A 15,122-nucleotide genomic window follows, 5' to 3' on the forward strand; every position below is an offset into this window, starting at 1 on the left:
TAGGGGAGGGTACTGTGTTTTTCCCTGCTAGTTTTCCCTATGGCTTGACTTAATGGCTTGACTTACTTTTGATATTACCCTAATAAAGTTTAGAAACGTTTCTGAAGGTTTGGTGTGGCTATTATTAAGCTTTAGCTGCTGCTGGCCTATGATACGAAGGCAGTGTACACCGGCGCACCAACTGACTCCGACAGTTGAACCTGAAGTGAGGAAGACTGTTTCAGGTCTACCAGAATTACTCCTATAATCTAACAATATCATGCTTATCGTTCTACAAAGTATTTGGATAGAACATGTATGACATCTTCTGTATGTCTATTTCTGTACAGTAGACGCAGTAGCCATCTGACATAAAGAAGTTAAAGTCAGTGTCATGCCACCTGCATATCTCTATCTCTCTGGAGGCTACGTTTCTCTTCCTTTATTAACCACTGTTCCCTGGGCGCCGATGACGTGGATGTTGATTAAGGCAGCCCCTCGCACCTCTCTGATTCAGAGGGGTTAAATGCGGAAGACACATTTCAGTTGAATGCATTCAGTTGTACATCTAACTAGGTATCCTTTTTCCCCTATTGATTTTGGAGTTGAAAACACAAACCATGATATTGAAGTGCCCGAAGTTGGTATGCTTTGTGTATTGGTTGTGTGGTGCATTGGCACAGAAATCTGTTGGTAGGAAAATTCATTGCATATATTTAATATAATTATAAATATGGCATCAAAATGTTGAAAATCTGATTTCCTCCTCGCTGATCATTGTCTGCAGACAGCTTTGATCGTAGTGTAATGAAACAGGCACGGAGAGTGAGCTCGTCTGTGGTGGTCGGCGAAGCCTCAACATTCTGGCCCCTAGCCCTGCGTCGACAGTGCCACAAAAGCAGGCTGAAGTGGCAAAGTCAATATCCATGTTTCTAAACAGGGTCGCTACAGGTATTGTTTTTTTGTGGTCGTAAACATTATTTTGAGTTAATTCTATGAGGGGAGAGGGTGTTACATTTATTTTACTATAGAAGGGGAGGGACATGTGAAAATATGTTTGACTTTGGGGGGGGTCGCATTTTTTTGTTATGACACCTTGAGTTGGACCAGCCCCGCCCCCCCAGTACATTCTGATCTGTCTCTTACTGCTTCACATACCTTTTTTTGTCATTGGGTGAACATGATCTATTGAGCCATTGTGTATGTAATGGCCAACACACCTATAGTATGTGTTTACATAGTGAAGATTGCATTGCACTAGACTGCCGAACAGTCAGGTAGGAAGTGGAAGGTTGCAGACAAGCCCTAACCTGTTGTGTAATTACCTCAATGCCTCAAGGGACAGAATATTTGTCTGCTTCAGTACAGAACAACATGCCCACTTTTCACTTGATATGTCAATTCATAGCACATATACAAAAGTTGGTTGCCTATCTAATACCCTGTTCCCTAATACCCTCTTCCACCTCTTTCTGCCTCGATCTCTCCCCCTATTCCTCCTTTTCAACCGTTGACTAATGTTCCTTCTTTCTGTTACTGGGAGTCCTGGTCAGGGCAGGTGGAGCTGGGGTCTTACAGCTGTGACTGAGGGGTTCTGGGCTTTGCCTTGAACTGAGGGAATAGAAAGGAATCCCCCAGTGACTGACTGTGAGGAACCATGTTGTAAACACACAATACAGTGTTGTGCCTGGGCATGCTACAGAGAGAGAGGTGGAACACTAACATGGCACAGTCTTATCTCTTCCAGCCTGGGGAGATTAACTGTGGTTTTGCAAATGACATTGAGCACAGCAAATATTTTATTTAAAGCAGAGGCAACTGTAGCCTTCCTACGTGCTGATTAAGGAAAACGTTGCCTTTGGGCAATGTCACATCCAGGATAGAGTGGTGAGGTGACTGTTTAAGACGGTGTCTGTACTAACAGAAATAACCAAATCAGATGTCACTTAATTAAACCAAGTGGGGTGAGCCAGCAGACGCTATAAGAGGTGAGGTAATACTGTAGGGTTCATGAGTCATCCTCAAGTGGCTTCTCCTCTGGACCACAGTCACCTGCTGCTCTATAGGTATACTCATGTGACTATCTTGGACCAAATGCAGACCAACAGGATGAAACATTGAGTATACATCTGGGAGAGTCACATTTTCTTTTAATTTTACCTGGCATCTATATATCGGTACTGTATATTACTGTATATTACACCTACTGTATATCACCTTACCTATTTAGATATCTGTACATCAGTGATTTCCCCCTGTATTCTCAAATGGAACGACTGCCCAAACATTAGGCTTATCTCATCATGTTAACTCAGTACAGTACAAATACACTATATATATATACAAAAGTATGTGGACATCCCTTCAAATTTGTGGATTTGGCTATTTCCGCCACACCTGTTGCTGACAGGTGTATAAAATCGAGCACACCGACATGCAATCTCCATAGACAAACATTGGCAGTAGAATGGTCTTACTGAAGAGCTCAGCAACTTTCAACCTGGCACCGTCATAACATTCAACGTGGCCCCGTCATAACATTCAACGTGGCCCCGTCATAGGATGCCACCTTTCCAACAAGTCAGTTCATCAAATTTCTGCCCTGCTAGAGCTGCCCCAGTCAACTGTAAGTGCTGTTATTGTGGTGTGGAAACGTCTAGAAGCAACAACGGCTCAGCTGCGAAGTCACAAGCTGACAGAACGGGACCGCCGAGTGTTGAAGCGCGTAAAACTTATTTGTCCTGGGTTGCAACACCCACTACCGAGTTCCAAACTGCCTCAGGAAGCAACGTCAGCACAATAAATGTTTGTTTCATGAAATGGGTTTCCATGAACGAGCAGCCGCACACAAGCCTAAGATCACCATGCACAATGCCAAGCATTGGCTGGAGTGGTGTAAACCTAGCCGCCATTGGACTCTGGAGCAGTGGAAGCGTGTTCTCTGGAGGGATGAATCACACTTCACAATCTGGCAGTCCGACGGATGAATCTGGGTTTAGCGGATGCCAGGAGAACACTACCTGCCCGAATGCATAGTGCCAACTGTAAAGTTTGGTGGAGGAATAATGGTCTGGGGCTGTTTTCATGGTTTGGGCTCCTTAGTTCCAGTGAAGGTAAATCTTAACGCTACAGCATACAATTACATTTTAGACAATTCTGTGCTTCCAACTTTGTGGCCACAGTTTGAAACAGCCCTTTCCTGTTTCAGCATGACAATGCCCCCGTGCACAAAGCGAGGTCCATAAAGAAATGGATTGTCGAGATCGGTGTGGAAGAACTTGACTGGCCTGCACAGAGCCCTGACCTCAACCCCATCGTACACATTTGGGATTAATTGAAACGCCAACTGCGAGCCAGGCCCAACATCAGTGGCCGACCTCACTAATGCTCTTGAGGCTGAATGGAATGGAAGTCAATGCAGCAATGTTCCAACATCTAGTGGAAAGCTTTCCCAGAAGAGTGGAGGCTGTTATAGCAGCAAAGGAGGGACCAACTCCATAATAATTCCCTAGACTTTGGAATGAGATGTTCGACGAGCAGGTGTTCACATACCTTTGGACATGTATTGTAACCTTATTACTGATACGACTGACTAATTACGCTATCCCTGTCAAATCTGTCATGCAACTTTTCTAGAATCAAACCTGAACTTGAGCTGAACCACAGTTGTTTGTCTAAGGGTGGGGAAAGCATTTGAATTGACTATACTTCATAATTACACTTCCTTAAATAGAAATTCCTTCCACTTGACATGATTGTTGCTCAGCGATTGAGCATTTTGATTATTGCCTGAATATCTGGCTGCAGATGCATAGGTTGAGTTTCTCATACTGAGCAAGAGAAGATGTTTGTTAGGAGAAGGAGCAGTGGAGCCTCTTTAACTGTAACTAAGGCCCATTGTTTCCCTTTTCAGTCGTGAATTTGCTGGGTGCTCGTTAGCTCCACAAGAGACTACGACTCACTAGGGCAGAATGGAAGGATGATTTTTGCTGCATTTGATTTATTTTGTCCTCCTTGTAGAAGAAGGTTCTGGAACGTCATTAAATGTTATCTTCAGATTGTATAGACCAGTGTTTCCCAAACCTCTCCTCGAGTAGAGGTAGGCCGGGCCTGAAAGTTTTGCCTGGTGGCCTGGTGTTAGTATGAGCCTTCCTCTGAGGCCATAACAAAGGATCTGTTTATGTTCTCTCTGCCCTGGGAAGGAGCAGGGCACCCTGGGAGAGCATAGCGGGGCTGGATGAATCAGTGGCTCTGTGTTGTGTTGTTATTGTGGTGGTTGTTGTACTGAGCTGAGCCCTCTGTCTCTCTCACTGACTAACTGGCTTTAATTCACTCTCAACCCCTTGTGTTGTGCAACTCACGCAGTTCATTATAACTATGAGAGCTTTATTAGTCTGTTCAATTTTGCATGTAATAAACATGGGTTATTACCACCTCGTGAATTGTAAGCCATGAATTACAGTGACAGCATTCCTGCAGCTGCATCTCTCTCATAATGGACTAATGTATGAATGGTGTTGTGTCAGAATGAGAAACCAGTCTTTAAGTTTCCCACAGAGGCCCTACTGAACAGGCTACATAATAGGCTCCTCTGACATCATTTTTGGGTGCAGAAAGACCCCCATCGCCAAGATTTATATAGTTATTACATAACAAGATATTATCATATGCTTTCAATGTTGTATTAAATTGTGGTTTTACATTTTTAATTTATTATTATTTTTAGGGGTTAGATCAGCTTTAATATTGCAGATAGATTGTAGCTTCAATCAATGTAATTGTCTGCATAATTTCAAATCCCCCCCAAAATATTTTTTGTAAATATATACAGTACCAGTTAAATGTTTGGACACACCTACTCATTCAAGGGTTTTTCTTTATTTTTACTATTTTTTTTACATTGTAGAATAATACATAAGACATCAACATTATGAAATAACACATATGGAATCATGTAGTAACCAAACAAGTGTTAAACAAATCAAAATATAGTTTATATTTGAGATTCTTCAAAGTAGCAACCCTTTACCTTGATGACAGCTTTGCACACACTTGGCATTCTCTCAACCAGCTTTAATTCTTTCATATTTAATCATTTCTGCCCCCCCAAATTCATATTTAATAATATTATTGTTGGATCTGATTTTAACAGCTAACATTTCGATGGCAATAATAAATAGATATGCCGATAGTGAATAACCTTGTTTTACTCCTCTTGACAGTTTAAAACGTTCTGAGAAGTTGCAATTATTTACTATTTTACACATAGGGTTACTATACATAACTTTAACCCATTTTATAAGAGATTCTCCTAAATTGAAATATTCCAGGCATTTATATATAAACTTCAGTCGTACTTTATCAAAGGCCTTTTCAAAGTTAGCTACGAATACCAGGCCTGGTTTCCCAGATTTTTCATATGGAATGGATCTTTATATTTACCACTTGGATCCTGTTTCTGTAATGATGAAATCAGACCTTCTTGTTGAGTGTCTTATAATCTACCATTTATATAGGAGTGGTTAAAACATGCTAATAACGGTCCTCTGAATAATATCAAAAAAGGTTTGGTATACCTCCACTGGTATGTCATCCAGCCCCGGAAATCTTCCCGGACATAAAGGCTTTAATTGCATCAAGAAGTTCCTCCTCTGTAATTTGGCATTCACATGAGTCTTTCTGTACAGATGTTAATTTTACATTATTGATAGAAAAAAAATCCATACAATTAACTTCGGTAAGTGGAGATGGAGGAGACTGAAATGAAAACATATGATTAAAGTACTTTACTTCCTCTTTCAAAATATTGTTTGGTGAATCATGGTTGACTTTCATTTAAAAAAAATGGTTTCTATGTTGAATTTTTGAAATAATATTTTACACTTGATCTTTCTTGAGTAAGTTCCTCCATTTCTTTTAGTTTTTCCTCTAACTTATTCTGAGCCTCTATGGTACAGTTTTTTATTGCTATCTCTCTGTACTGTTAGTCCTTCCATTTTGACCTAAATTGCTTTTGTTTTAGAGATAAGTACTGAATTTCATGAACTCTAACGGCACATTTAAACGTGTCCCATACAATACGCTTGCAATGTTGCTTTGATTATTGCTTGAACAATAATACCTAGGTATTTGGTTGGATGACAAGTTGTCCTTTAAAGTTCATGTGGATAAGCTTGTGACAAAGCTTAAATTGAAATTGGGTTTTTATTTTCATAATAAGGCTTGCTTCCCGCTTATGGCTAGAAAGAAGCTTGTTCAGGCCACTTTTCTCTCTGTAATTGATTATGGTGACTTGTTGTATATGCATGCAACCTCCTCCGTCTTACAGAGACTGGACTCTGTTTATCATGTATCCTTGCGCTTTATTACAAATGCCAAGTCACTCACCCACCATTGCACATTGTACCAAATGGTGGGTTGGACCTCACTTTATATGCGCAGAAAGATACATTTGAATGTGTTCATTTACAAAGCCCTTTTTGGTAAACTCGCTCTTTAACTTTGTAGTCTGATCTCCTTCACCACCAGCAGTTACCATACCCTGTCTGCTAGGTGGTTGCTACTTAAAGTCCCCGGGACATTCACAGTATTAGGCAAGACTGCCTTCTCTCTTGTGCACCAGACGCATGGAATAATCTACAATCCATGCTTCATCTAGATATGTTAGTGCCACTGAATTAATTTAAAATATTAATGGGAGACTCTGTTACGGAGTGTAAATTCTTTTTTTAGGCTGGATCATGTTGTTGTATTGTATGTTTTAATTCTGTAATGTATTGATTGTTGCTGCCTTCTTGGCCAGGCCTCCCTTGAAAAAGAGACTCTGGGTCTCAATGGGCTTTTCCTGGTTAAATAAATGTTAAATAAAAAAACGTTTAAAAAACTAATGTACACTCTCTGTGATCTCTGTGCTTTCTGTTTTGGTGTTATCTCTCTGCACTCCTGCTTTTGTATGAGCATGTGACTGTATATAAACCCCTGATAGCCCATATCATGAGCTTAGAGTCAAAGCCAGACTACATTGATCTTCATCGCTTTCTTCGTCAGGCCTTGCATGTTTGTTCAAAATATTCACCCAAAGGTCAAATGTTTTTACCCTCCACAAAGTCAGTTAAAGTTTTATGGGAGTGTTCTCTTATTAATAATATGCAGAAAAGTACCTCATACCAACTGTAAAATATGGTGGATCTTTGATGTTATGGGGCTATTTGCTTCCACTGCTCCTGGGCCCTTGTTAAAGGAAAACACGACTCAAAACTATCTTTTGATATTTTTTTCATTCGTCCACTGTTGATACAGTCCCAAAATATTTTGACTGTCAGCAGTCAAGTTTTCAGGATATTGGACTTTCAGTAAGCAAAGTGTCACTTGCAACATCATCATGATGATGCAAAATGCATCATATGATGAAAAACAGCTTGTTTTGAACTATATATTTTTGAAACAGGAAAATATACACATTTACAGCACTTTTATGAGCATTTCAAACATAATCCATGAATTATATTCTTGTTACCAATCACAGGTGTTTTTTTTTTTGTTGACCAATCACAAGTGGGCGCTGCCCCTAACGCCCTAATGGGTGGGCGGCCACTGGCGAAGATGAAATATATCTAGGATCTGGAAAGATTCTACATGGAGGAATGGTCTAAGATCCTCCCAATGTGGTCTCCAATCCCATAAAACATTTTAGAAATTGGCTCATTGCTGTTATCTTCGCATGTGTAGGGTGCCGGAGTATTGAAAACAAGGGTGCGAATAATTTTTACCCCTATCTTTCTTTAGATTGTTTTAAATTACTTGTTAAACAAAATATTTTTCTCTGGACAATTGTATTAGTATCAAATAATATACGTAATTATTTTTGCATTTAAATTTTTATTTTTTTATTTAACCTTTATTAGCCAGGAAGGGCTCATTGAGATTTGAAATCTCTTTTTCAAGAGCGTCCTGGCCAAGATAGGCAGCACCAAGTCATTACAAAATTACAGACAGACAACATGAAAAACTACAAGTAATCTAGTAAAAAACATAGAATTCACAAGAGTATAACAAATCATAAAACAGCAAATTAAAAACATTGACAGGTCAGGGAATCAGTCTCAAAATCCTTCATCAGTGATTTAAAAACACCAATCGGGACAAGTTCTTCCAGTTTAAATATATTTTGTAAGGCGTTCCAAGCCGATGGCTCAGAGTAAAAGCCCTTTTACCAAATTCAATTCGGACATTTGGAACAGTTCGTCATGCGAACGAAGAGAGTACCCACCACATTTCTGAACAATAAAAATGCCCAAATGAAATGGTAGTAAACCCCAAATGGCTTTATAAATAAAAGTATACCAGTGACTGAGCCTACGAGTGACTAGAGAAGGCCAGCCAACCCTGGTATATAAAGTGCAGTGGTGCGTAAGGGTTTTGCAGTTTAAAATAAATCTCAACGCTCCATGGTAAAGGGTGTCAATTGATCTCAAACACTGAGCGGAAGCATTTATTTATAAAATATCCCCATAGTCTAGTAAAGGCATAGATGTAGCTGGTACTTGCCTCCTTCTAGCTTCAAAAGAAAAGCAGAAAAGCCTTATTCCTAAAATAAAATCCCAACTTCAGCATCAATTGTTTTGTAAGTTGTTGAATTTGCAATTTAAAAGAGAGGCCGTCATCAATTAAAATTCCAAGTTATTTATATGAGGTTACAGTCTCAATCTCATTGCCCTGACAGGTAGTAATAGGTGAAAGGTTCAGAGATCTATTTCTTGCTTTAGAAAACACCATTAGTTTAGTTTTGTCAGTATTGAGGATAAGCTTCAATTGACACAAGGTATGTTGAACAGTATAAAAAGCCGTTTGCAAGTTCTGGAAAGCTTTTGTGAGAGATGAAGCACAACAATAAATAACAGTATTGTAACGTCCTGACCAGAGTTCTTATGTGTTGTGCTTGTTTTAGTGTTGGTCAGGACGTGAGCTGGGTGGGCATTCTATGTTGTGTGTCTAGTTTGTCTGTTTCTGTGTTCAGCCTAATATGGTTCTCAATCAGAGGCAGCTGTCAATTGTTGTCCCTGATTGAGAATCATATATAGGTGGCTTGTTTTGTGTTGGGGATTTGTGGGTGTTTGTTTCCTGTGTCAGTGTTTGTGCCACACGGGACTGTGACGGTTAGTACGTTTGTTGTTTTGTCTAGTTTTCTTGTCATTAAATCATGGAAACTTACCACGCTGTACATTGGTCCTCCGATCCTTCTCGCCTCTCCTCGTCCGAGGAGGAAGAGCTAGACTGCCGTTACAAGTATCATCAGCATAAAAGTGAAGCTGTGCATTTTGCCAATTTTTGTCTAAATTATTTATATAAATAGTGAATAAGAGGGGACCAAGTACAGTGCCCTGGAGCACACCATTACAGACAGACAATTTAACAGACATGAGCCCATGAAATTGAGTGCTCTGAGTTCTATCAGACAGATAGTTAACAAACCATGCAACTGCATGCTCTGAAAGACCTACACTCGACAATCTCTGCCACAGTATAGCATGATCAACTGTATCAAAAGCCTTAGAGAGATCAATAAAAAGTGAGACACAGTGCTGTTTATTAACAAGGGCTTCAGTGATATCATTTAAAACCTTCATGGCTAATGTTATTGTGCTATGCTTCTTCCTGGAGCCCGATTGGTACATTGATACAATTAAGTTAGTATATACAGTTGAAGTCGGAAGTTTACATACACCTTAGCCAAATACATTTAAACTCAGTTTTTCACAATTCCTGACATTTAATCCTAATAACAATTCCCTGTTTTAGGTCAGTTAGGATCACCACTTTATTTTAAGAATGTGAAATGTCAGAATAATAGTAGAGAGAATTATTTATTTCAGCTTTTATTTCTTTCATCACATTCCCATTGGGTCAGACATTTACATACACTCAATTAGTATTTGGTAGCATTGCCTTTAAATTGTTTAACTTGGGTCAAACGTTTCGGATAGCCTTCCACAAGCTTCCCACAATAAGTTGGGTGAATTTTGTCCCATTCCTCCTGATAGAGCTGGTTTAAACTGAGTCAGGTTGTAAGCCTCCTTGCTCGCACACACTTTTTCAGTTCTGCCCACAAATGTTCTACAGGATTGAGGTCAGGGCTTTGTAATGGCCACTCCAATACCTTGACTTTGTTGTCCTTAAGCCATTTTGCCACAATTTTGGAAGTATGCTTGGGGTCATTGTCCATTTGGGAGACCCATTTGCGACCAAGCTTTAACTTCCTGACTGATGTCTTGAGATGTTACTTCAATATATCCACATAATTTTCCTTCTCATGATGCCATCTATTTTGTGAAGTGCACCAGTCCCTCCTGCAGCAAAGCACCCACACAACGTGTTGCTGCCACCCCTGTGTTTCACGGTTGGGATGGTGTTCTTCGGCTTGCAAGCCTCCCCTTTTTTCCTCCAAACAGAACGATGGTCATTATGGCCAAACAGTTCTATTTTTGTTTCATCAGATCAGAGGACATTTCTCCAAAAAGTACGATCTTTGTCCCCATGTGCAGTTGCAAACCGTAGTCTGGCTTTTTTATGGTGGTTTTGGAGCAGTGGCTTCTTCCTTGCTGAGCGGCCTTTCAGGTTATATCGATATAGGTCTTGTTTTACTGTGGATATAGATATTTTTGTACCTGTTTCGTCCAGCATCTTCACAAGGTCCTTTGCTGTTGTTCTGGGATTGATTTTCACTTTTCGCACCAAAGTACATTCATCTCTAGGAGACAGAATGCGTCTCCTTCCTGAGCGGTATGATGGCTGCGTGTTCCTATGGTGTTTATACTTGCATACTATTGTTTGTACAGATGAACGTGGTACCTTCAGGTGTTTGGAAATTGCTCCCAAGGATGAACCAGACTTGTGGAGGTCTACAATTTATTTTCTGAGGTCTTGGCTGATTTCTTTTGATTTTCCCATGATGTCAAGCAAAGAGGCACTGAGTTTGAAGGTAGGCCTTGAAAAACATCCACAGGTACACCTCCAATTTACTCAAATTATGTCAATTAGCCTTGTCCTAACCGACTTGTCAAAACTATAGTTTGTTAACAAGAAATTTGTGGAGTGGTTGAAAAACGAGTTTTAATGACTTCAACCTAAGTGTATGTAAACTTCCGACTTGAACTGTAAAAACTATTTTAGCTATTCACTCACAAGGGTTTCAAGTATTTTCACCAGGGGTGACAGCTTTGAGATTGGCCTATAATTATTTAAAATAGTTGGATCTCCCCCTTTTAAAATGGGTAGGACAAATGCTGATTTCCAGATCTTTGGAATTTCATTACATTCCAGGGTTAGATTGAACAGATATGTAAGTGGTTCAGCTATGAAATCAGCTGCCAGATTTAAAAAGCAGGGATCCAAAAGATCAGGGACTGCAGGCTTCCTCTGATCTAAGGATTTTTTTTATGTACCTCCTGTGCTGAGATTATTCTAACTCTCGGAATGTAACAGTGCATTTCTATGGAAGATACAGGTATGTGTTGCTTAGTTTAAAGTGGGTCTCAGACTGTGTGTGTGAGTGGTCGAGGAGAGCTTTGATTGGTATGCCGAGACACGCCCTCCTTCTATTTGTGAATAATCACAGTGAGGTGGGTGTGGAACGGGTCTCACAGAACAGGAAATGGGTAATATATCTCTGTCCACATTCCTCAGAGGGCTTTAGTCCACACACACACACACACACACACACACACACACACACACACACACACACACACACACACACACACACACACACACACACACACACACACACACACACACACACACACACACACACACACACACACACACACACACCTGGAGCGACAGCCTTGCCTTAACCTTTGAATATTAACAATTCCAGTTCCCAACAACTCCACTAGATGACACTGAAAGCTCACAAAAGGTCTGAGATGAAATGCATTTGATAAAAAGCAGTTGTGGGGAGTCTGTAACCACTGTTGTTTCATGGCCAATTTTCTGGAGGGGCACTGTAATAAAGCAAATTATATAATACAATTGAATATATTTTGTTTCCCCCTGTTTGTTCTAAGAGTAGATGTGGAAAAGGAAACGTTCCTATGGTTTCCCTTATTTTCCCACGACATTATCTTGACATTTACATGTGACATTTTAGTCATTTAGAAGACGCTCTTATCCAGAGCGACTTACAGTAGTGCGTGCACACATTTTCTGTCATTACATTATATCCACTCATCTGACTTCCTCCTATCTGGCCAATGACTTGTTTTCTACAGATAATGTGAAGTGGGCAGTGCAGCCTCCTCATTGTTTTCCTTTATCCAGGATGTGAATGGTCAATTTGATATAATGGGTTTTTGTCTCACATTATCAGACGTATTTGCCTGTAAGTGTTTTTCTCCAGTCTAGTGGGTAATACGGTTAGGGGTGGGAAAAGTAAGAGTCAAGGCCACTCGAGGCCACTCACTCTTTTGTTATGGTATAGTTATTTTCCCAGCTGTAAGGGAGTGCACCACCACACACACTGCCGTCCTCATTCTGGGAAGACGGGGAATTCCTTTCTCAGGCCTATGGGGAAAACAATGAGGAGGTGGAGGGAAAGAGCTAATTTTAGTGTGTTTGTACAGAAACGTGTGTATGAGCTTGTCTGGAGGGAAGGGAAAGGGTCCGATGACACACTTCCTGCAGTATTCCCCCCACCTGCCCAAAGAGCTCTCTGTTTGTTTCAGTCCTCACACCCACGTGAACATTCAAGGCCACGGTGTTTTCCAACTCAATGGGGTTATTTCTTTCAACCAGAAAGCTTCCAGACCCCTCATACAATTAGCCGTCAAATCCACTAAGTTGAGGTAAGGGAAATCTCTGATACTAGAGACTGTTTTTTATTTCCGTGCAACGGCCGGTGCTTCCAGATTTTAGTGTGTCGTTTCACACATGGCTGACTGCGTGCTGCCAGACTCTCCAGTCCAGTCCACAGTGGACCTAAAGAAACTTAAAGGGAAACGGAGACCACCCCATCCTTCCTGTATAGGCCTACTACTGCTGTCCCCCCAGCTCTCTCTCCAGCTCACCCCAGCACAGAGAGCTCCTTAGGCCCATCCATTGTTCAGCTGGTGGAGAGAGAAGGAGGAGGGGGAAAGCGAGGGAGGAAGGTGTATTTCAGGCCACCGTTCATGTGCAGGAAGTGTGGCCTCAGGCCCAGTGTCAGATGTACTTTTCCTGCCTCTCTGGTTCTTTGGCTCTGTATGCCTCATTCTCTCTTTCTCTGACTGCCTGTACGCCCACCGAACTGTACCAGTGGTCAGCCCTACCGACCGGACAGGGAGACAGGATGGACTGCCTGGCCAGCGGCTACCGCAGGTCCCAATCGCTGCGCCGCCGCGTCTCCTCGGGTAGGTGACCGTTAGGAGGGGACCTGGTAGTTACAGGAGTAGAACACACCATGCTGTGACACAGTGACACTCACCAAAAGATACAGGGGACCACCAAGGCCATGCAATGACCTTAGTCTAGAACCTTCCGAGGATGAAATTGAATGATTTTGAATAGTGTTCTCTAAAGATAAGGCGTTGACTTTGGATGTTGAAAATGAATCGACGTCGCAAGTATTGGTTTTGGAGACGGAAAGGTAAAGCTGTTTCTGTTGTTAAGATGTGAAGAATTTGTCTGTGTTACTGTAGGATTGGCGTCAATGGTTGCAGTTAGGCAAATGACCACAGTGAGAGAGGGATGTAGCCTTCTCTGTGTATCTGTTTAAGCTGGCTCCATACTGTAGTATAGACTATATAGAATCAGACAGAGTACAGGTATGACATAAGTCAATAAGTGAAAGCGTGTGAGAGAACAAGGGAAGGTGTGCAAATTGTGAATTGAATGTAACAATTTCAACCCTCTTCATGATCCAGTCTAAACCTCCGTCTCAAGCCCTCTACTGTCTCTCCTAAGCCTGGGATCCACACAAACCCTGCCACCCACACAGCCGTCTTAGGAGCATGCCAACCCCTCTCCTCCAGCCCCAATGCCCTCTATCCTGCCCCCCATTAACTGAGACGACATGCAGCTAATCTGTATTCTCTACCAGTGAGAGCTCCATTTTCTGAATGTTATCTTTGGCTGTGCTCCCAGACGTCAGCTGCTCGGTTTATATTACAGCTCAATGACCATATGTTTTTTAAAAGTGACATATTGTGTCCCATAAACAGGAGCAAATCATAAGAAGTTACTGAGAGACGGAGAAAGTGGTTGGGAGATGTATACTGCCTCCAGTGTACTATACATCTAGCTCTGTGTGATTTCATCTCATAAATGAAGGGATATGTGTATGATTATTTATGCAACTAACAAGTATTTCATCCAATATTACATTACTTTTATATATATGCTGCAATAGACAACAGCTATAAGACCAATGAGCTGAGCAATATTCTGATTTATATTCATTCAGTCTCGTGGTTGGGATACATGGCATTGCTGTCAAGGACCAGGACTGGTGTTGTAGACAGTGAGTGCACTTATAGTTACCAGCCTGGGAAAAAAGTATGTTTTGTTCTCTGAGTCCTGGGAACCGTCCCCTCTCTCAAGTCCCTGTAACAACCACTCTGTCCTTTTGGCAAAATCCCCGATGGCCCATTACCCAATTGTGTGTGTGTGTTATGGAGAGGAGGGATAACTCTCCCTCTGTTCATAGTAGAAGAGAGGAAAGTGCGAAGCATGCTTTCTTTCTGTGGGCCAGCAGGAAGGAAAAGGCTGGGAGCAGCAGGACTTGCTCCTTTCACCACACTCATTGTTACAATGTGGGGAGGGTCACATGAGAGAGGACGGGAAACACTAAACACAGCCTAGATATATCGTTACTAGGATGAGCTATAGGAGGACGGTCTCATTATAATGGATGGAAATTAATAAATGGAACGGAATTAAACGTGGTTAAATAAAGGTTAAATAACAAAATAAAAAGTGGTTTCCATATGTTTAATGTGTTTGATACCGTTCCATTTATTCCATTCCAGCCATTAAAATGAGCACGTCCTCCTTTATCTCCTCCCACCAGCCTCCACTGCTAGGCAGATCCTATCTGAAGCTTTGTTGTGTGCACTCGTGTTGTTTTGAGCCTCTAGATCCAAAAATTCAGCTTGTCTACCTGTAGCAGA

General features: G+C 41.2%; 1 protein-coding gene across 3 annotated transcripts in view; it reads left to right on the forward strand.

Annotated features, from left to right (window-relative positions):
- fgd4a (FYVE, RhoGEF and PH domain containing 4a) overlaps positions 1-15,122 on the forward strand; it is a 101,864-nt gene that overhangs the window by 804 nt on the left and 85,938 nt on the right. The window contains exon 1 of one of the 3 annotated variants that reach the window (XM_071343891.1): positions 13,289-13,364. The exons of 1 other annotated variant lie outside the window; for it this stretch is intronic. In XM_071343891.1, coding sequence (XP_071199992.1) covers positions 13,304-13,364 — 61 coding nt within the window. In that variant the 5' untranslated portion in view covers positions 13,289-13,303. Of the gene's footprint in view, positions 1-13,288; positions 13,365-13,462; positions 13,601-15,122 lie in introns of those variants that run through there. One more of the 3 variants, XM_071343894.1, reaches the window with a different exon arrangement.

This window comes from Salvelinus alpinus, chromosome 15 (genome assembly GCF_045679555.1).
Source record: "Salvelinus alpinus chromosome 15, SLU_Salpinus.1, whole genome shotgun sequence".
In the NCBI taxonomy this organism is placed as follows: domain Eukaryota; kingdom Metazoa; phylum Chordata; class Actinopteri; order Salmoniformes; family Salmonidae; genus Salvelinus; species Salvelinus alpinus.